Source organism: Gymnogyps californianus, chromosome 3 (genome assembly GCF_018139145.2).
Source record: "Gymnogyps californianus isolate 813 chromosome 3, ASM1813914v2, whole genome shotgun sequence".
NCBI lineage: Eukaryota > Metazoa > Chordata > Aves > Accipitriformes > Cathartidae > Gymnogyps > Gymnogyps californianus.
The window spans coordinates 56,320,031-56,342,816 of NC_059473.1; the positions used below are offsets into that span (position 1 = coordinate 56,320,031).

Here is a 22,786-nt window from a genome sequence, read left to right on the forward strand (position 1 = left end):
GAAATCATGCCTGAAGCACTATTGGCCCCTTTACAGAAAAGCAGTTATTTCCTTTAATAGTGTGATCTTCAGAGTTTGACTAAAAAGGTGTATTGTCAGGTAGGTTCACCTCCTAACCAGTCATGTACATTTGCTCAGGTACCATCTGCATCATGCCTATAAGCATAAGGAATGGGGTCAGATAAGGAGGAGCTGGTGGTCTTGCTCTATCTAATGAATGTTCAAAGTCATGGGTATGCAACAGCTTTGGAACTATTTTTGTCCATGGTCAATTGAAACAAATTAGAGACATGGAGCCAGCGGACTCCAGGCACTAGAGTGTCATTCTTGCCTTCTTGTGATATTTATAAAAGTCCCTAAATATCTTATTTACCAGGCCTTTTTCAGAATGTTCTTTTCCATTTTAACATGAAAGAAGCAGCATATTATTGGAACCGTGTGCTACATTGCATCCTGCATGACTGTTCACTGTCGCAAGATATTTTATGCTGCTTTTTCTCAATACAATGTACTGCTGAAATGCAATGCAATGCATGGCTCTTCCAGCCTCCATTGTTTCATGTTACTTTGTTGAGGCTGAAGATACTGACGCAGCCGTGAACTTTTCTCTTGACCAATACAAAGCATTTTGAGATTTTTAAATTTTCACACGACTCATTTGAATGGATTGCTTGACTCTGCTAAGTTAATTCTCTCTCCTTTCTAGGTGCCAGAATAGCTGAATATTCCCAGCTTTATGACCAAATCGTCTTTAGAGAAAGTTCACCTAAGGTCCAAAAGGAAGCCTGGGCTACTCCTCAGGAGCCATCAGCCGGGAGGTTTTCCACGCCCATGGCTGCGTCTCCTCCCCGTTCCCAGGCTGCCAGTGAATGCTCAAGAGCAGAAGATTGGCTTTTGCATTCTACATACAGTAACGGCGAGCTGGCTGACTTCTCTCCATGGCCTGAATCCCAAGACCCAAAGTCCAAGAGCTTGTATACAGAAGCTGGTACAAAAAGCAATTCAAGGCAGTTGCCATCAGCTGGCTCGGTGCCTTCCCTTCAGATTTCTAACCGTTTGCATGTCCCAGCACAGAGGTGGAGTGCCATTATAAGCCAACCGAACAAAGAAAATTTACATCAAGATCACATCTATAACTCCCTTGGGAGAAGAGTAAGCAATGTAAAACCACAGGCATACAGCAGGTCGCAGTCGTCATCTTCAATTGTGGTCAACAGGTCTGGAGAATCAATCGTATATCCTAATGAAATGGACAAGAAAAAGCTCCATTCGAATAGGAACTTCCGATTCAACAGCCATCAAATGCTGGGTAGTGCTTCAGGATGTACGGGGCCTGATATGAGAAAGCAGATCCCTGAAAACTGTTCAGATATGATTCTGCAGGATTCTCAAAAGGTCCTGAGAGTGAACAGGGCCTCCCCTCTGACAGCACAGATGGCCACTCAGAACTATTTTTCGAATTTCAAAGATACTGAAGAAGGAGAAGGGGATGACGATGACTATGTTGAAATAAAGTCTGAAGATGAGGGATCTGACTTGGAGACTTCTCAGAACCAAACAAGGAAATCGGATCCTAAACTGTGTAACGCAGACGCTGCTCCTTCTGAAACGCTCTGCGGCAAAACTGTCTCTTGTACTCCTGCAAAGTCCGCCAGCAGCAAACACACGCTTACCCCATATCTGACTGCATATAGTGATTCGGATAAACTGAACGACTACCTGTGGAGAGTACCGTCTCCTAATCAGCAGAATATTGTCCAGTCTTTAAGGGAAAAGTTTCAGTGTCTCAGTTCAAGTAGCTTTGCTTGATGCTTTCAGTAATTTCTAGCTGTACTGCCTTATCATGACAGAGTATATACTAGGACAAGCAGTACTGGCATCATGTATTTCCATAATATTACACAATCAGGCATTGTATCACAGTAATATTGTAAATAGATGTGAAATGTATCTTTTTAAAAATGGTTTAGAATCCTGGAAGTAAAAAGGCCACGTGCGCACTGTCTGGTGTCTCGCTCCGTAGTGCAGGTGGACTTCTCATCTCCTATTTAACCTTTGCATCTCTTCCCTTGTTAGGCGTGATACACTTTGATTCTTACCACTGAACCAGGTGTGATGCCATTTGATTCTTAAACCATTTTATCGTGTGGAAACCTTAGTATTTGGACTTTCAAGTTGGTGACCAGTGTCCTGCGTCCAAAATACTCACATGATTACTCTGGTTACATATGGGAGCGTTTAGCTGAGCGGCTACTCCTGTGACTGTGCAGATTTCTGAGCAGGGTTCTGGTAATTACGCCAACATGCTACGTGTGCAATTGCACATACTTTTTGCACGTTACTTTTCATCAGACAGATTCCAAGTGTATAGGACCAATGCATACGCTACATTACTTTAGAACAGGCTTCTTATGTTTTAAACAAAATCTAGTCCTAGTGCTTGTGAGGGATGCCAGACTGATAGCTCTGTGTCTGAAGCCTCTTCTACTTTCCGTAACTGCATAGTAGGCAGAGGACGGGCAGTGGCGGCTTTTTATGGGAACCTGTGGATGTGACGCAGTCCTTGCCTGGAGGATGTTTTGGGCAGTAGAAGGGGAGCTCTGCTGCTTGCGAAGATGGCTAGACCAGGTTTGGTACCTCCAGTGATGGTGGTGTTTGTGACACGCAGGCAAAATTTGACTATCTTGTAGCTCAGAGCCCAGCAGTTGAAAGCCGCTGTGTGTGAGTTTGGGAAGTAGCTGTATTTCATACGCAGTGGCCTGCAGGGCATTTGTTCGAGTCCCAAAGTCAGTGACCCTGAGAGAGAATGAGGCTTGGCCAGATGCTTGGGTGAAATATTAGTCACGGGGCATGTTTGGCCCATAGGGTGGTTCAGCAATACTGGCGGTTGAGTGACAAGCTGCCTTCCCCAGGGAATGTATCTCCCGTAGTAGGAAATGGCCCTTCCTGGCAGAGACAGGTAAAATATGTATATTCTAAACCAGCCAGGGCCGACTCTAATCCAATTTATGTACAATAAAAGTAGCTTTAAAAATGAGAACACATTCCATTCTTTTGCAAATAATGTGTAGAATAAATGCTGCCATTTAGAACAAGAACACGCTTTCCAATACAATGCACATTTACTTCCCTTTGTCATCTTTGTTGCACAGCTTTGGATTCTGTTACTTGAAAACGTTGTACCTAAAGGAAAGCCTAAATATGTCTACACTGATCATCTTGTGTGACTGTTGTTCTTTTTTGGTGCTTAAATTCTTCAGATTATGTGGATAAAGCCAGTACCGAGTTAAACATATCAATAAATAAAGGAGTTTCATTGAAATACTATTTTTACTAACCACGTATCACTCCCCTCAGCTACGGAGCACTGTTCTTCCAGAACAGCCGACTATTTACTACGTTGGTTACCATGAGGAAAACCTGGAGTTATCAGTGTACAGCTAATCACTTGTAGACTAAGATTTAAGGACTTGAATTTGTTAGAATGGATTAAATTATTTACCGCACGTATCTTGCATTGGCTAGGAATTGTTATTTTGAGGGCTAGTTGGTCATGGTACTTACTAGCTCGTACCACAGGGATACTTGTTACAGTCAGCGCATCCGCTGTGATAGGACCTGCATCCATCTGGTGAAATCCGACTGCGAAATGATGTTGTACATATTTAAGACGCCGAGGTGTAGCAGAGCCTGTATTTATTTAATATAGCTTGTAAAGTATTGTAAATACGAATAGACGTTAAATCTGTGCTTTACCCGTGCAAGTCTAGATTTGTTTAAACGGCTAGGGGAACATTGTTTAACTCGCATCATATGCAATCAGTGGAGTTGGGGGGGGGGGGGGGGGGGACAAACAAAAAAAACCCAACAAACCACCAACCAGAAAAAGGGACTTCTACTAGCGTGTAACTTCTCCCAGGGACCATTTCATACAATTTTTAATAAACGTTCAGTATGCAAAAGCTTGGCGTTCCGTTGATTGGGGTCGGGGTGGAAGGAGGAGAAGGACGATGGTTCGGGTTTGCTAGCGGCGGCGGAGGGAGATGGTGCTTTCTGCCGGTCCTCGGTGATGTTTGCGGGTGATTTAGGGTTTTTCGTTGGGTTTGTGTTTTTTTTTTTGCCTTGCAGGCAAGCGGAAGCGAGAAGGGGCTGAGCGCCGGGGCCGGGGCGGGCAGCGGGGCGAAGGCGAGGGCGGTGCTCTCCGAGCACCGCCCTCGCCTTCGCCCCGCTGCCCGCCCCGGCCCCGGTGCTGCTGCCTGCCGGAGCCCGCCGGAGGGATGAGGACCGCGGCGCTACGGCGCTGCCTGGCTCCGGCTCTCCCCGCCGCCCTGCCGCCGAGCCGCGGGCTGTGCGGGCGGCAGCCGCGGGGCGGCGGGGCGGCGGCGGCGGCGGCGCGGTAAGAGGCGCATGTGGGGAAGGCGGCGTCGGCTGATGCAACCCGGGGGGGGGGGGGGGGGGCGCAAAACGGGATTTTGGCGGGGGAGGATGTTTCCTCGGTGGGTGCGTCGGGTTAGTTTTTGGGGTGGGGGTTGGGGTGGTTTTTCTTTTGGGGGGGGGGGAGGTGATGCCCCACCGGGGAGGGGAGGCGACCTCGTGGAAAAATGGGTCCCCGTCGTCCCCGTCCCCCCCCCACGCAGCCGCTGTTTTCTTGCCGTGGCTTCTGTGTTACGGCATTTTGAGGGCGAGCAGAGCAGGCGTTACGTGGCGGTGGCTCAGGTGAGGCTGTGCGTGGACGTGTGCCTGGAAAACGTGCCGTGTGTGTCGTCCTTCGTCCCCCCAGCCCCCGTCCATTCAACCTCAGCTGGGACAGTTTGTCTGCCACGGCGTTGACCTGAATTGGTCATTGGCTTCTGCAAGGGGGAGGGTATGAGGTAGCAAAAAAACATTCTAGGCTGTGTTTTCCTCCGTTAGTCTTTCCTGCTGTGGGGGACGGACAGACAGACATCTTTCAGGGGGTCTCCTCCTTCCCTTGCTGGGTAAGCATCATCTGCATGTGTAGAAGGTAACAGAGGAAAGCCAGCAGCCACTTATCCAGAAAATTTTTCCAGAAGGCATTCCCAGTGCCTGGCTGCTGCTGTTTTTTTTCCAAGAAGCAGCACAGCAAACAGAGCTCCTCTGTCTCCCTGCTGCCCACAGTTTTGAATAGCATCCATGAACAGTGGTGGGGTTGCTGCTGTTAGGGCTGGTGATGCCTCTGTTAAGCTGTAGCAGCCCCAGGTGTGAAGGCCTCTGCTTCTGTCACCACCTGGGCCTGGGGTATGGAAATGAAGGATCCACCTGAGCCGAGGGCTTGGGGTGGTGGTTCTTTGCTGCGCTTCCCATGGTGAGGCTGGACAAGCCGCCTCATGAAATAGCATAGGCTAGCTATAAAGTTTTGGGCATGTTGGAGCAATGACGCATGTAGCTGTAAAACAAAGGTATTTTGGTCTGTTAAGGTTTTCTGTACCGGCCTGCTGAACGCCAGCCTTCACAGTTTACATCCATAAGTAATTGTGGTGACTAAAAGTTTATGCGCCTAAGCATTTATTCCATATTGCTGACTAACATAGGTTTCTGCTGACTGGGGTTAGGAAGGTTTATTTTGCTAAAGATTTGCCTGTTATTATTGTGTTGCAGCAAAATCACCGAGAATGCAAAGAAGTCCTTGGCCTCTCTTAAGAGAGAAAACCCTCGGCTTGAGCCAACGCTTGCCATTATTCAGGTAATGTATGTCTGTATGCTCGCTGGCTGTGAGAGATCCCCTTCAGTACCACTGCTTGTCTGAAACTTCGGAGGCGCATGATGCAGAAAGTAACTTTTGTTCAAGCAAAGCGATAGGTGGAGGTAGTCTCCTACTCCAGGAGACTCCTACACCAGACTGTAGATTGAGGGAGGAGTCTCAGTCTCATAAGCCTTTGTCCAGGCCTGAAACAGCCACAGCAAACTTCAGGCTGTGGGAAAGGTTTGCAAAGGAAGGGAACGATCTTAGCCCTTCCTCCCTTTGCTAACACAGTCTTCCCCCTTGTAAGTACAGATAGCCTTTTCTCACAGGTTGTCTAAGTTGATTGACGTACTTAAGTTAAAGTCAAAACAGTTGTTCTCAAGCTTTTTTTAGCTTGAAGCTTTTGCTGCAGTCCTGTAAAAAGCGTTTACGTGCCTAAAAACGTGGGCCTCCCTTCACCTCCCACCCCTGAAATAACATCGCCACAGTTAAGGGAAGACCCTGCTGCTTCCTACCAGCCTTGTTGCTTTTGGGCAGCTGTAGCTTATGACTGCATTACTGCTGTCCTAAGGAGAGGAAAAGTCAACTTTTCCTCTAAGGACTAAGGAGAAGTCCCAGTCAACTCAAAAGGGCCTGTGTGAAATAAGTGCTCTGTGTAAAATGTCAGTATCCTTTAGAAGTAGCAGTGCTTTCTAAGGTGAAGCAAGCTCCTAGTAATTGAGAGCTGTTGTATTACTGATGCCGTGAAGAGCTTTCCTTTCCATCCCACTGGCACTGCCATCTTTGAGATAGGCAATCAGACTCATAGATGAGGATAGCTATTCCTGCAAAGCTGAGAGGTGTTCCTCTTTAGATTTCTTAAGGTTTCAAGGCCAAGAAACTAGGGATGTTTGCCATTCAGAGTGGGACCCAGAGCCGTGCAGGCAAAAATGTTTTTGTCCTGTTTCCTAGGACAGTGGTGTTCATTTTGAGTGGGCACACACTGAGTCTCTGACCCAGTAGGTTTTAATTTTAAAACCTTACTATAAATATTTTTAAAGTACTAATAGGAAATCTAAGAAATGCAGCACTAACTTTATTTCAGTAGGTCTTCTAGCAAGGCTCACTGAACAAGCTCTCCCCCCTCTTACCCTCCCCAGGTAATTGCGGTTAATGTTTTCAAATAGCCCTCTAAGGCTGTAAGTTTAAGGACTGCTAGAAAAGCAGTGACCCGTCTTCTCAGTGACCTGTTGCTTCTCACTCCTGTCTTGTCTCCATCCTGTTGCACTGTGAGCTGGATTGGGGCAGGGATCCACCCTGGGCTGGAGGGGTCTGGGGAGGCTTCCTTTCAGCCACATTAGTCCTCGAGTCTGGTTTTCTGCATGGCCATGAGTGTTTTGTGCTGGTGTGAGGGAAGGGATATTGTTAGGATGGGAGGTTTCTGCTCACTTTTAGTATCAACTGAGATGCATCGGTGTTTTGGTTTTGATCACGGTTGTGCTTTAAATTAATGTCCCTCTTGTCCCTGTTTACCCTACTTGGTTTGCATCATGAGGTGGCTGTAGGAACATGTGGCCTAGATCCTTCTGGATGAAGTTCACCCAAACTGTGTCTCCAGCTGTCAGTCACCCTAGCTCTAGTCTGGTAGTAAGGACTGAAGCAGAACTCATTTTAAATGTGTCTTTGTTGGTACAAAGAAGACTTGTTTTAGTCTGCAGATGCTCTTGTGGTGCACTGCTCTACTGGGTAACGTGGGCAGAGCCTTAAGATTCATGCTGCTCTCCATGTGCTGTGTTGCACCCAGAGGAGCAGAGGGAGGGCAGCAAAATGATCTCCTTTGCCAGTTGCTTGTGGGTAACAGCAGTCGGCATAACGTGGTACCACCTCTGCAGCAGTACTGGGAATGAGGAGTTGCAGACCGAGCCTGCTCTGGTATGACTTTAGATGCGTTCTTTTCCTCTCGAGCCATTTGAACCTGAATTGACACCGAGATTGATACCTGCATTGCGTATTGTCCGTGTTGAGCCTTGGTTGGAGCTGCACAACAGCAAAAAAAGAACGATGGCTGCTTCTTAATTTTGTTGAAGCTGAAAACTAATATATAGTGGCAGGATCCTGCTTAGCAGTGGAGCTGTTGCCCTGCACAGCTCAGCGGAGCACCGCCAGCTCCCCTGCACCCCCAGCCCTGCCCATGTGCTCTGCCGGCCCACGTCCTGAGCTCTGTCCTCGCCTACGCGGCTCCGAGGGTTGTGATGGGAACTGGTTCAGGGCAGGGACTTTCTGCACCCACAGGAGGTGAGCGTTCACCAGCCGGTGCCTCAGGGGCGTTACAGGGGACAGCGTGGTACCTCTGATGGCTGAATCCCAGATAAACCTCTCGAGCAGTCCTGGTGGTTACACATCAGTGTGGGGATACAGTTCCATGTTTACTGGCGCAGGGGAGCAGCTGCTGAGCTGTCCTTAATCCCATCTCTTCTTCCTTCGCCGCAGCGTGAGCCCCGCATGTGTAATGCAGCAGCCTCTGTGCTGCCCCTCGCCCCCAGCTGCCAGATTCAGGGAGTGGGAGACTGGTAGTGTGGCACTGGGGATGCAGGCAGTGCTGGGCTGGGGGAGGGAGCCGGGGGATGGAGGCCAAGCCCTCATCCCCTCTCAGGAGCTGCCTCTCTCCGTGGAGCCTGTCCTTTTAAATGCTCTTTTTTTCATTGTCAGCAGTCTTGAACCGTTTGGGATTAACAGGTTGGTAAATTGTTACGGGCTTGAACCAAACTAATTTTGGGTGACGCTAGTGACAGTCGAAGCCAGGGCTGGCAGCTAACCACGAAGTGAGCAGCTCGGCTCTGACGGGAAGGCACTGGCACTGAGTCTTGTGGAAAAAGCTACATAGAATGTGTTCATGAAATTGTAACAAACCCTTTTAAAATGATTTATTTCGGTCCTGTTGTCTGGGTTGGAAGACAGGTTTTATATATAATCATATAGCTGTGAGAACTGTTTTATTCATTTTGTTATTAATCCACTCACGTTTTTGAGGGTGGAATCCTCACTGATCTGTTGGTAGGAGTTTTCTGATTCTGGATATTGAATTCTCAGTTTTATTGTTAAAATATATGAAAATATTTGAAGAGCCTCCTAAGATTCAAGAGTAACTTGAAGAGTAAAATTCAATTGTAATTATTACGATTAAATATTGTAATATATACGCAGCATATAGGTGTAGAGACCTCAGGGAGGAGGATTCCTGGGCAAGATGGTCTCTCAGGTAAATCTGCCCAGGAGATGCTTCTGTCCTAGCGCAGGTGCCTGCTGGCAGTTGGGAGGAGCTGATAAATTCTCTTGCTTCTGTATTGACAGAACTCACTGCAATATGTGATGATAATGATTTGCCTCATTTTTGGTGGTAAGGCAAACCAGTGTTGCTAGGTGATACGGGGACACTGCAGGAAATGCTAGTATTGCTGCTGCCTGTTTCATCTTTGTTACGTGGCTGGATGGAGAATGATACAGACTGGTACCTTTCTTAAATGATAAACTTACGTTAAGGAAATGGCCACTCTTGTCTATAAAAGCCAGGCTAATATCAACACACACTTAAACTAATCAAGCCAAAATAAGATCACTGGGTGGCCTTCTGCTACTTTCTTAGAATTGCTAGGCTTTTAATTTGTTTGAATTCTGGTAGACACAAACATCCTCAGTACGTTTCTTGCATAGACCTGTGCGTTAGTGCACTCACAATTTTAAATGTGAATTTATTATTTTAAAACTTACTTTCTGTTTTGTTCTCCAAGGCACATAATGATCATTTGATTCAAGAAATAAACAAGAACTTTGCCAAAGAGGTAAGCTTTAGCCGATACACTTGCTATTGATCATGAGCTACTTGCCTTTGGTAATTATAAGTATTTTCTTTTGGCAGGTTGGTCTACGTGTTATTCACATCTGTCTCCCTGAAGGCAGCAGCAAGGATGAGGTAACTGCAGTACCTGAAGGACTCTTCCTTTTTCGCTTTCATCATAAAATTGTATTTATTGCTGACATTCATTATCACTTTGAACTGATCTCTGTTAACTCAAATTAGGGTTGGAACTGCCTTAGTTCAATTAGCAAGTATTATCCCCCTATTGGCAAGCGCTGGGAAAAAAGGGAATTAATGGGCTGGTCTGCTGTCCCCTGGCAAGCTGAGGCAGAATCAGCAGAGGAACGTTTTGGTTTTGTGTCTGGTATTTAACTGCAGTGTCCCCTCATACCAACACGGGTATCCTATCTCCCACAGTTGCTCTTGTGACTGTACTTGATTCTTGCCCAAGTTGTTCAGGGAAATTAAAGATAAATTCAACCCCCTCCCCCTCTAAAGAAATTAATTTGCCTGTTTATTGATCTTGTAATGCTTAAAGTATGTATTAAAAAAATCATCCACCCCAAATCACTAGAAGGCTGAATTCTTACCTTGTTGAAGGCATTAGGTTGGAGGCACAGCCCTAGTAGCCAGTATGTTTTAAATATGGCAAACCGTATTAATATACATGGTCCTGAGGCATCTGAAAGTAAAAACAGCGAAGGAATGTGTAGTAAAAAATGCCACTGTTCCCAGCTGGCCTCCTTGTGCTTGGAGAGTTTGATAATCCTGCAGGCTTGTGGGTTTTGTGTACTGTTTTGTATTTGGTACACTTTGTTTTTAAAATGTTACTGGCTTGCAGTGTAATCTCAAGAACAGCTTCCAGATATATTGAGAGGAACTTACTGTGAAGAATTTTAGGAGTCCGGTTTTGTGGATGATGAATAGTCAGCTACCCATTTAAGAAGGGTGGGCTTTTGAAATGAAGATCAAATACACTTTGCTGTTGGTAAATGCATTTTACCTGCTGAGTAACACAGTAGGATGTAGGTAAAATATAGTGAGTATGCAGCAGTAGTTGCTGTTACTTTGAAGTAATATCTTAGGAAGTGGCTGAGCTGTGTATGTAAAGAGAAAAGCAGAGTATTTTTGTTATTTGAAGAAAGTTACTTTCAATAAAGTTCATAGCGATTTGCTTCCTCTCCTGCTTACTCACTATGACAAAGTTTTTTTTCCATCTGTTAAAATCCACATGCTAGCTTGCATTCCCTGGTTTGGGAAGGTAGGAAGGATTTCAGTACCGTGCACTTTTGGTTCTGCCATAACTGACTGTGTACAGTAAAGGCGACTTAATACAAGATTGCTTTACCCTGCATGAGTTGTAAGTATTTTAAATGCTGTCATGTTGGAAAGCTGATTTAAAGTAAAATGCAATGAAAATGGAAAACTGAATTGTTTTCCCAGGAAGCAGGAATATAGTTCGAAGTTCATTAGGTTCAGGCTATTTATGAACTATGTTTCCTTTAATTGCTGTGTAGGCCCCCAACATTTTGTAGCATGTCACGATTTTTTAGGCAAAATGTGGATGTTTTCACATCCATATTCTGGTGTATACACTCACTCTTATTTTCTATTAGAATGTATACCAGCCCTATTGCTGTCAAATGGCACAGGGTCTTAATATATATGCCTGTTTCTGTCTGAGAAGTCAGCAAACTAAAGGGGCATTTCTATACCAGTGACATGCTTGTATAATCTTTGTTAACATGAAAGTAGCACATTCTCTTGGTTCAGAGTTGCAGACGATCTAACCCCTACCAAATTCCCCTAGCTTGATGTTGATTGCATATCAAGTGTTTGGGCAATAGAGTTCACAATTGTATTGCATAGTTTACATGAAAAGCATTTTAGGAAAGCATGGTATTAACTAAGGAAAAAAACGTTCTTTTCTGTTGGATATTAATCCAATTAAATTATACAGCTTTGTGGTGATTGCACACTGATTTTATTTATATGATGGCAAGATGCACTCACATGACATTTCTCACATGAGAAAACTTCAGCATGTTTTATTCCATTGTATTCTTCATGGTCACAGCAGAATAGCATATATCACTATGGATCAGCATTGCACTTTAGAGATGAAGCAATCAAGGGTAGGAGGTACAGTCTTGGATGTCAGATATGACCAATTATAAAACATTTGAACTCGCATCTTTTTCAGTACTTGAAATTCGTAAACTTTTGTGCAGTGCCTTTTCAAAATAACAATTCTTGACAAGATGACTGTCAGCTCTTAGGATCAGGGTATTTTCAGAAGGAAAATTGATAACAATATATGCTGGTTTAATAAAATGAATTTTCTCTTGTATAATTGGTTTTTCCAATGTTACAACTTTGTGTCCATATTCTGTGTTGGGACACGATCTGGTCTTATTTTGAACTATGTTTTAACCAAAGCTGCTTATTTCTGAAAGCATCTCCTGAAGCCATTACAGTGTCGAGCTTTTTCTGAGATTTGGAACGGTGAAAGACAAAATGCTTTTGGCAGCGTAATGTCACATAATATGTGCTGGCTTTGCAATGTTTAGAATAGGGTCAGGGTGGCTTAATTTGGTAAGCCATGGAAATATAAAACAAGGAAAGCAGGTTATTGCTTTTTCATTTAGAAGTTGCAGTAATATGTGAGCGAAGCAAAGGTGGCCATAAGGTAGTTTTAAAATATCGGTTTTATCACCTTCTAATTAGATTCTTTTTTTGTCTGTTGTTCTGATCTTTAATGCTTTTTATTAACTTCCTAGATTGTCAATGAAATCTCGAGACTTAATGAGGATCCTAATGTGCAGGGCCTTGCCCTTGACCTCCCAGAAAGCTTATATAGCAGTGAGGTATTAAACGCTGTGAAACCAGAGAAGGATGTGGATGGGTAAGTGAAGCACTGAGAAATAATATTAGCAGACGCAAGGCTGATGGCTCTGTAAAATCAATTTTCCCCTGTGCTTTTCATTAATGGATTCCTCAGTCAATGCATCTAGCTGTGCTATTGAGCAGTGATAAAAGATGCTGCTGAATCAATGAGAAGTCTTCTGCTGAAGTCATTTCGATCATTATCTTTTTAATCTTTATACACTTTATATTCAGGTTATGGTCTTTTCAAAGAAATCAAAAATGAAGTTCTGATTTTCTGATGTCACTTAAGGTGTTTCAGTACTTCAGTAATACAAATGGTAGTCACAAAGCGCTGAACACAAATCTCAAAATTTTCACAAGAAGGATTGATGGGAAAGTTGCAGAGAGGGTTTTAACTTCCTTACAGCACTCTTGCAGTGGGAGAGTAGGCTATAATAGTTTGGATCCATTAGCACAACTTTCCAATCAGTCTTGAGTTGCACTGCTGTCTGGGGAGACCACTGGCATAATTTAGGTGTCTGGGTTACCATTTTGCTGCTCTTGCAGCCTCCTTGCTCTCAACTGCAGACTGTTACCCATTTTTATTATTTTTTTTTTTCTGTTTTTCCTCTCTCCTTTTTTTTTTTTCACGTCAGGAAAAAAAATCTGAAAATCTTGCAAATTACCTACCTTTGTATTGTCTCGAGATTGACAGAGAATGGAAAATTCAGAGCATCCTTGTGTATGAGAGAGACCAGTGCAGCGTGGAAACACCTGAGTTCCCCCCAGCAAGCCAGCCTGAGCCCAGAAGGATGTATTGCCTCCGGCTCAGCTTGGCTCTGGCAGCACTGGTCTGGTTCCACTGCAGCCACTGAGGTGTTTTGGCCCGATGTGCCGTGGGTAGCCCACCGCGACGAGTAAAGAGCTGCCTGTGTATCGTGGGCTCGTGCTACTTGTTCTATCTCACAGATCTCTTTCCTGGCCTCTCTTGAGGCTCAGTGTTTGTCTAACTGGGATGTGGGATGATACAAATTAGCCACGGTACATGACTATCTAAAGGATTTATTTTTATGAGGCGTCTTTGCTCTTGGGATTAGCTGTTAGCCATGTTACAAGCATTACTGAGGATTTATGTTACACAAACTTTTTTTTTTAAATTGCCATATTTTTCCACTGCAGATTATCTGATATAAACCTAGGACGCTTGGTACGTGGCAATGCCTATGACTGTCTAGTTCCTCCTACCGCATGTGCTGTGATGGAGCTTCTTGAAGATTTAGGTGAGACCTTCTATCGTAATTATTACATTAATTTTAGCCTAACTGATTTTCTCAGTTTTAGTCCTGACTGAGAGATAAATATAATCTCACCTTGTTGTGGTGTCTGGTTTGTGTTGTTTTCCCACCCAACATGTGTTTGTCTCCTGCTAGTGAGGAACCTCAGTGAGATCTGAATGTAGTATTTGCAGAAACGGGTCTCAGTCCTACAGATTTTGGAGATTAGGCAGGGATTACTTGCCTTTAGCAGATTTAATCTCACTGAAGCCACCCAAGACATCTGAATCTTCAAAACCCAAAATACAAACATCACTTAGGGATTTCACTTGACAATTTTGATTAGTGTGAACAGTTGGAGAAATCCAGGTCTGCCTGTAAATAACTGCTGAGTGAATCTTTCGGTTTGGGTTGTATTGTGTAAATGCTAATATTGAAATGGCAGGTTTAAACAAGTGGCTTCACAGTGTGTGAAGACGCTGTTAGCTTAAGGCAGCGTTTCAGAAGTAGTCTCTCTTATAGTGATTCATAATTGTTGAGACAAGGATTTCTGTAACAGAACTGTAAACAGGAGGTCAAATGTACTTAGTAACAAATATGAGTGAAAGGATTTGTGCAAACAAAATACCAGCAAACCAGAAGAGCAGTATTTGCTTACTAGAATTAGAGAGTCACCAGGTAACAACTTAAAACCTGTGGTTTGTGTTACTGCATGGGCTCCAAAAGAGTTTCCCCTAATGCCACAGCTGCTGTGGTTCTGCAGGGACACGGTGCTGTCCTGTCGTGAGCCACTTTGCTGGCTCTTCTGGAGGGCTTTGATAGCGGGTGGCCTGGTAAAGGGGGGGAGTTCAGGTAGACGCTCCAGCTCTGCGGCGTGGCGGAGCCTGGTGCTAGTGCCTTTGCAGCCGAGGGCGGCTGAACGACTTGCTTTGTGTCATGCAGGTGGAAAGACAGTGCTGCTGGTGGGAGCCGGCGGGGCGGTGGGTGCCGCCTTGCAGTGCATGCTGCAGAGGGAGGGAGCGGCGACCGTGAGCTGCCGGTGGAAAGCCCCTCAGCTGCAGACCAAGGTGAGTGCTCTTCCGTCTGCCCAGTGCCTGGGGGTCATCCTGCATCCCCGTTGTCTGGGCATCCCTGTCAGCTGCCTGCGTGGCACTGCTCCCCCGCGCTGCCGTTCCCGAAAGGGAGACTCGTGGTTGCAGTCATGGGCAGCGCTGGGGCACTGGAGCTTGCTGGTAGCCAACATGGGTTAGGATCTTTTCTCTTCTCTTTCCTGCTTGCTCAGAAGTGGTGCTCAGGCAAACGGGCATCTAACAGAATATTACATATGTAGCAGCAGCTGCTATAACTTCATTATTTTACACCGGTAGCTGTGAGAGAAAGAATTCAGGGGTACAGTTTAAAACAAATGTGTTAGGTCTCCCATTTTCTTTCCCGTGGTGAGAGAGAGATGCCCGCTTTCTCCTCGTCCTGTGATATAGTCATCTGTATGAAATTACTTTCATTGAATTTGTGTCTTAAAGGTTTGCAAATGCTGCCTCTTTTGGGACAAGGAGGATCACAATCTTTATCTTTGAAGAGAACTGTAAAAGGATTCAGAGAAATTCAGGAGCCTTAATCCAAAGGATTTAATTTACATGGTCTTGCTGGTTGCTCTTTGCAGAGCTTTTAGCAACAACTTAGAAGTTGGTATGACTTCCTGTCAGACTTCCCAGTTGGTTCCTTAGTCCCAAATTTCATAGAATAATATAACTAGGAACGTGTTTTCCTTCGGGCATGTGCAGAGGGTTTCAGATATTAGCTGCAGAAGAGGTGCATGTACCCCAAGGGTTGTTTAGCGAGTTGCTGTAGGAGTGAAGTGCAAGGGACAGCTCTTGTGTTTATATTTGATAGCACATGCCACAAGGTGGCAGCCAATGCAAAATGATGGTATCAAACCTCTGGGTTTGGAAGGCAAGGACAGGAGGAGGAAATAAGTTTAAGCAGCTGTGATAGAAAGTTCTCTGGCAAACCTGTGTTTTCACAGCTGTGGATGTTTTTGTCAGGCTTGTCTCAGCTCTGTGCTTTAAGTGACTGACGGCACTTAGGAAATATATGCCTCTCTCAGAGATGGGAGCACTGTGAACTTAATACTAGCCATGTCTCATTCTTTAATTATTTCTTATTGCTTGGGGTTGTGCTAGAGGACTGCTTTGGGCTGGATGGGGAGGGCAACAGGGTGGCCAGAGGTGTTTCCACTGGTTCACAGCAAAAGGCTTGGACTGGGCCAGAGCTGCTTGTGCAGTGCTGTCAATGTGCTGGAGAGAGATCTGTTTCCTTCCATCCAGATGCTTTCCCATAATCGTGCTTTGCTTTTTGGCATTCCCCGTAGTTTACCTCTTGCAGCAGGTCACTGATGGGAAACAGAATGGGAGGCCTAAGCAGGAGGCAGTTTGAGGCTTTGCACATCAGTCTTCCCAAGTTCATTGTAGCTTTTGGCAGTAAAGGAGTTTCTGCTTTGCCTGGAGGACTCATCAGCAGAGCTTGGGGGAAACCTACCTTCCTCTTCCTCGTCTGTAAGCCTGGAGCAGTGTGTTACTAGTAACCCTCAGAGTGCTGCTGAACCTGGCTGGATGTAACTCTGTTATAGTTAACTCTAGCTCCTAGATAAAATCTAATGCATGCAGGGAAAACTATCCTGTTTCATATTCCCAGAAACTGGAGTCAGAAACCAAGAACAGATTTTCTACTGGACAACGAGGGTCTGCTGTCTTGTGGCAACCTGTATTTGAAGTACAACGTTGTTAGATGACATGATTATAGCTGATGATATGAATTTATTTTCTCTTGCTCGTTTGAAACGCTGATTAAGTAAAAACAGTTTAAAGGTGCACAAGTTTTCTTCTCTTGAGTTTTTTTTACTTGAATTTCAAGTAAGAAAATGTATTAGTTGATGTCGAGGTTTTTCCAAGACTTGGAAGAATTAATTCATGTTTTGTTTTTACTGCACAATACACTAACTTTAGATGTGGCTGTACACTTTTTCTCCTTCCTCTGAATCTGATACCTCTACAGTAGCAGTCTGTGTGCTGTTGTTTGGAAGCGTAACCTATGGTAGCATAATAACCTCACGAAGTGAGGGATGAACTTATGAAGAGTATGAACTTTTCATTGGGATGCGTTTGTTTTACAATATATACCCGGAAAGGAAAAATTGATCTTAAGGGTAGGTGTACCTTATTTGCCTTAATCCATCGGCCAGGCCCATTTGCACTGAAGCACTAATCCTGAACTTAATGATGTAATGGCTTTCTTAAGCGAGTACTACATTACCTTTGACTAGCTCTGCTGATTTGTTCTTCTTTTTAAAGGATAGCATAACAACAAGTGGTTTTTTTAGAAATTCTATTGATTTAAATGAGACACACAACACTAAGGTTGTAGGGTTTTTTGGATCAGGTTTTGCATTGCTATGGAGTTGTAATTGCTTCTTTTACTCATGCACTTTTGCAAAAATATTTTGAGAATGATCAAGAGGAAGGTATGTTTTAGTCCACCTTAGGAGAAGTCTAACAACGCAGGGACACCTTCCGCTAGACCAGGTTGCTCAAAGCCCCATCCACTCTGGCCTTGAACACTTCCAGGGATGGGGCATCCACAACTTCTCTGGGCAACCTGTTCCAGTACCTCACCACTCTCACAGTAAAGAATTTCTTATATCTAATCTAAATCTACCCTCTTTCAGTTTAAAGCCATTACCCCTTTCCTATCCCTACATGCCCTTGTAAAAAGTCCCTCTCTGGCTTTCTTGTAGGCCCCCTTTAGGTGCTGGAAGGCTGCTATAAGGTCTTCCCAGAGCCTTCTCTTCTCCAGGCTGAACAACCCCAACTCTCTCAGCCTGTCTTCATAGGAGAGGTGCTCCAGCCCTCTGATCACTTGTTTGTAAAAGCCTTGTTGAGAAGTAGGAGAGTGGTTCATCTGGAGTGCATGAACGGGAGGTTCCTTTTCAGGTTGGGTAAGAACCTCTTTCGGCCACAGTCTGCTTTTCCTTAGAGCCAATACTTAAGCTTCAGACTGTTAGACATCTCTTAGTCATTTACTGTCCTGGTTTTGCTGTCTTGATAAGACCAAGAGTCTTGGTACTTGCAGGAAAATACATTTTGTATTGTAAGCGTGTAAGTAAGCATGAAAGAACGTGATACCAGGTATATGGGTCCCATAAGAGGAGAGGAGAGGGAGGCTGTGTGAGAGTTTCTAATGACGATGCTGTAGACAAAGTATTTCTGTTTCAACATTTTGTGCATCATCTCTGTTCCTCGCAATCTGAAATTAATCTCCCTGTCTGTGCGCTAGAGGAACAGTTGCTAAAGCATGCATCATAGCAGTAGGCTTGAGCCCGCAGTAGAGATGTGGAGCTAATTTTCGCATGCACTGTGCAGGGCAAGTGCATCCAGGCCGATGTGGTAGGGTAAGGGGCTGTCAGCGTCTGGGCAGGAAGATGGTAGCGGGGAGCTGGTGGCTGCTCGCTGCGGCTCATCCCTGAGGACCGCAGCCAGCGGGGAGGGATCGGAGCAGACCATGCATAGTTGTCCTGCTGGGTTGCCAGTGATTTGCAAACCTTGAACTTCCCGAGATAGAGATGGAGCTGGAAGAAACCACATAAGGAGAACACGCCTGGGCGGAAAAAGTACCTGAAACTAGTCATTGACATAAAAGATTTTCAAGATTTCAGAAGGTAATTAGAATTGCTGTGATTGAAGTGGAACCTGATCTGTAAACTGATGTGTAAAATGATTTTTTTCATAAGGAGAGTTGTGAAAAAACTTTGAATCAGGTTCCTATTCCTCATCCCATTTCTTGAATTTTAGCTGGCCTAACTTCATACCCAGGAAAATGAGGGCTTTTACATTTCAAATATTAATTTCAAATATTTTTTTCTTTGATCAAGTATTTAAAAATGTTTTTTGTAGCAGTCAGTTTTAACTATGGGGAAATGAAATTTTTATGCAGGCTTCATGGCAAAATGGGTTTTCAGTTGTCTGGAATATAGAGCTACTTTGTATCATTATCATTAAATACTTGGCTGGAAAGTCTGCATTGTTGTTTTAACATTTGGTGTTCTGTCTTGGGAATGGGTGGTGCTTTTTAATCTGCTTCTACTTAAATCTTGGTGGAGAGCATCCTATTTTGTTATGAGGTAAGGTTTCAGATTATTTATTGCCACAGCTCTTCCCAACTGAAAAAATATTTACCGGTGAGAAGGCAGGATACTACTGGAGTATTAGCTTACTTTGTCTTCAGCCAGTTGCCTAGGACATTAAGGATGGTTTGGCATGATGCATGTCGTTCCTTTCTCTAGCCTGCCTGGTGGGATGCAGCCTTGCTGCCCAGGGAGCACCGGGCAGTCGGTTGCCCTGTGGCCGCGCGTTCCCCCTCCTGGGTACCTCCTCGACCTTCTGGCTATGGCTGCCTGAAGCATCTGGTTCCTGTCAGATGCGTCCTCTGTCCGGGGACTGTGCAGTGCATTTGCTAGGGAGGTTGGATGTGGTGATTTCATAGGTCTTTTCCGTCGCTAACGTCTCTGATTTGTTCCTGATGTGGGAGATAAGCCTGCACATGTCTCCCAAGGCTTGCTGCTTGCTTTAGTGATTTACAGGCAGTCAAAAGAGTAGGTTATGGCAAGAGAGGAAAAAAAGCAGGGGAGGCATGGGCACGACTTCCTGCGAGTGAAACCAAAATGCCCTGATGGAGATCGCATAAACCTCCTCCAAGGACACGCAAAATTCTGTAAACACCTATTTTGCTTTCAGTGGACTCACTCTCCCAGTCAAACAAGTTTCTGGATATAATTTTTTTAAAATACTTGTAGGGGAAAAAAAATTCTAGAAAGTGTTTGTGATACGTACTTTATTGACTCTCCAGGAAGTTTTTCAGTAGTTGCACATAAAATACTTGCTTTTAGCAAGAGAGTTACAATTGTATCTGTGCCTTTTTTTTTTTTTTTTCCTTTACATTTACTTTCTTTGTGAAATAAGGAAAAGGAAATCATGGTGGGGAAGGCTCTGAGATCAGTGTGTCTTCAACCCATAGGACAACTGTTCGCTGCCATGTGATACAACTTTTTTCATGGAGGAGGTGGGGCAGGGCAATAAGATGAAAGGTTCAGCTGTTTTTCTGATACATTTATGGGTATGTGCGACGTTAGACATCCAAACTAGCGTTAACATTGGCTACAAAAATGATTGTGTTCAGCTGTTAAGAACATTTTTGAACATTATGATCGGTAGTCATAGAGATGAATATTTTGTCAGGTCAGTTGTTTTCTGGCATTATAGTTACATTGGATCAATTCTGTTCTAAGTATGTTGGCTGAACATTTGTCAAAATTATTACTTGTTGCATACAGCTCTCAACTGGCTCACAGTTTCACGATGCTAAGCAGTGTGCAAAGCTCTTAGTCCTTGTCCCAGAGGCTTTGCATGGGAAGACATACCTGACTTCCAGTATATGAATTACAGCTGCTAGAATATGAATCCTTTTTTTCTTACAAAAAAAAAGGCCAGGTTTATGTAACTGAGAATAATCACTGTTTTTCTCGGTGTTGATGTTGACTATTACGGCAAAGACTGCCTTCTTTTGCAGGAGAAAGCGTGTCTTCAGCATAGTATTCTTGGTACACAAGTCATTGCATCATCTTTTTAACCAAATTTGCTTGCAGATTCCTCAGTATGATTTCACCTGACGCTGGTCAAGCATTATGACTTATGTGGCCTTCTAGGAGTGGCATGTAAGTCGATATTCACACCAGACGCAGGAGTGTAAGCAATTTGGATAAGGCTGAATGACTGTTGAGACTGTATGTTTGCAGGTAATCGTAGGAATGTTGCAGGACTTCCGACCGAAGCCTGAATCAGCTCATTGCATTAGTCATTTGTCAAGCAAGTAAATCTTCTCCTACACTTTTGGCTTTGTTTCCACATGTGGATCTCCAAGGAGGGTTAGGCCATCCTTGTGTCCTCTGAGGAGAAGATGGAGCTTTTTTAGCTTTCTGCCTTTTCCGCCACAGTTATGCTCTTCTCCCTTCCTGGATGCTCAGCTGTGCCAAAAACCTGCTATCCTGACAGGATTTGTAGCTGTTCTTTCTTGGCAGGACTGTTGGGCAGGGTTGCGTCAGAGCACTTTTGGCCAAAAAAGAAGCTGGAACGCTTGTCAGTCACAAATCAATTCATACAGAGACTCGCCGAGTTTGTGACACTTGGTATTAATTTACATTTTTCAAAATATTCCCCAAATCACTGTATCTCTGATTCAGACTTGAGGCAGTGCTGTGCCCGTATTTTGCTTTTTTAGTGGATCTTCATACATCTGCCTCTGGTGCTGTCCCTTACCTCATGGTGATTCCGATAATTGGTACAGGGCCCTGTTTCAGAGGAGGGAGGGGGGAAAGGAAGACACGTATGTCTTTGATTATAAGAATTTTTGTAGTAACCATGTTTGCTCCAACATATGTCAGGTTGAACTAAATCAGAGGCACTGATTAGCAAACATGAACTGAGAAGGAGAAAATGCATTAATTGGTATTCTTCAGAGGCATTGATGTTTGCAGATCAGGTCATCTTGCATTCCTGTCATCTGGCCTGGTTTTCTACTGTCAGGTAATCTGACTGTACTCTTTATGATTGCCTATTTACTGTCTTTCAGCCCTTCTCTTCCTTAAGCCTCTCGAAGTTATCTTGTTGGACAGGACTTTGGACAATGATAGGGCTTTTTCTTGGAAGTATGTAATCCCCATTAAATATTATTGGTGCTGACTCTGACCCCACTTGCCTGATTTCGCAGTTTGTTTACCTGACTTGATTTTAAATGCTGTTGTTCTTAAATTTCATGTGGGATAAGAATCAAGCCATCAATTTGGATTTTTTTGTTGTTGTTGTCTGCAAATACCTTGCTCAAAAGGCTATTGCTGTGTAAGTCTGAATATTATAAGATAAGTATTCAAGAGTGTATTTCTAACATTAAATGCTTGTTTGTTTCCGGGGGGTGTTTTGGGCTGTCCCTAGCTTCATCAGGCGGATGTGGTGGTAGTTGGCAGTACAAAACCCGACGATGTTCCTGTGAGCTGGATAAAGCCTGGAACCATCATTATCAGTTGTTCTCGTGACGTGCTGTCAGGTAAGAGATGTTAAAACATAACAGTTCTTGAAAGTGATGTGCAGCAAGTCTTTGAGATAAGTGTGTGGCATGTTGGTGACAATGCAATGTGGTTAAAACCTACATCTTCGGGAGACGGCCTTTTAAAGTGGGTGTCTGTGTACAGGGGATGTATACACGTGTCTCTGGCGTATAAATAGGAAAAAGATGTCAGGTGAGGGAAGAAAGGCTGGAACTGGTTCTTTGTACCAGGGTTGTTAAATAAGTGATGATCCTATGGATTCAAAGAATTCAGAGGGAAGACTTTTGGGTCATCAGATGAGTTATTATTTAGTGCTGTTTTGTACAATGTGTTATCCTATGACTTCTGTTGCCTCACCTGGAACATGGGGAAAAGAGAAGAGGGGCAAAAATATCAACTGCAAAGTGCTGTGAAGCTGCGTGCAGAGAATGGTACAGGAGGGAGTAGAGAAATCATGTGTAGCTAAGAACAGGCAGAATGTCTCCTGCAGTGATTACTCCTACAAAAAGAGTTTGGATTCCCCTCCCTCCTCCTCCCCTGACTGGTTGGGGAGGGGGTATATGTTCATTAATTTCTCAGTTGAAAAATGCTACAGAATTTTGTGGAATAAAACTGAGAAAGCTTCCCAGAAGTTATTCTATTCTACTGCTAGAATTGCATTTCCTGTAAAATTCCTTAAAGTCCTGTGAAGATCTCTAGATATTTTCCAGATTTTTCGTGTGTATATGAATTTGACTGTAGATTGTCCAGATGGGATTATGCTGTGAATGAATAGGAAAATAAGGAAGTACATGGGTAGTGTGATTGGTTAATGTGTTTTTCTGAATCTATCACAAGTGTGCTTATTGACATCTATTGATACAAAACTGGGGAAATGGGCATAAGGCCAAGGAAAACTAATTGTATGGTTCTTAAACTAGGGATATTCCCTAAGGACAAATTAAGCAGACACTACGCAG

At 44.1% G+C, this 22,786-nt stretch overlaps 2 protein-coding genes across 5 annotated transcripts in view; both read left to right on the plus strand.

Annotated features, from left to right (window-relative positions):
- The window catches only part of PLEKHG1 (pleckstrin homology and RhoGEF domain containing G1), a 139,064-nt gene extending 135,242 nt beyond the window's left edge, over positions 1 to 3,822 (plus strand). For all 4 annotated transcript variants that reach the window (XM_050893991.1, XM_050893990.1, XM_050893987.1 and 1 more), the window contains one exon: positions 707 to 3,822. In XM_050893991.1, the coding sequence (XP_050749948.1) occupies positions 707 to 1,809 (1,103 nt within the window). In that variant the 3' untranslated portion in view covers positions 1,810 to 3,822. The remainder of the gene's footprint in view (positions 1 to 706) is intronic.
- A 455-nt stretch (positions 3,823 to 4,277) lies between these two features.
- Positions 4,278 to 22,786, plus strand: part of MTHFD1L (methylenetetrahydrofolate dehydrogenase (NADP+ dependent) 1 like) — a 159,746-nt gene continuing 141,237 nt past the window's right edge. Inside the window, exons 1-8 of the mRNA XM_050893993.1 lie at positions 4,278 to 4,396; positions 5,617 to 5,701; positions 9,469 to 9,519; positions 9,597 to 9,650; positions 12,317 to 12,441; positions 13,584 to 13,684; positions 14,621 to 14,745; positions 21,715 to 21,826. Coding sequence (XP_050749950.1) covers positions 4,278 to 4,396; positions 5,617 to 5,701; positions 9,469 to 9,519; positions 9,597 to 9,650; positions 12,317 to 12,441; positions 13,584 to 13,684; positions 14,621 to 14,745; positions 21,715 to 21,826 — 772 coding nt within the window. The remainder of the gene's footprint in view (positions 4,397 to 5,616; positions 5,702 to 9,468; positions 9,520 to 9,596; positions 9,651 to 12,316; positions 12,442 to 13,583; positions 13,685 to 14,620; positions 14,746 to 21,714; positions 21,827 to 22,786) is intronic.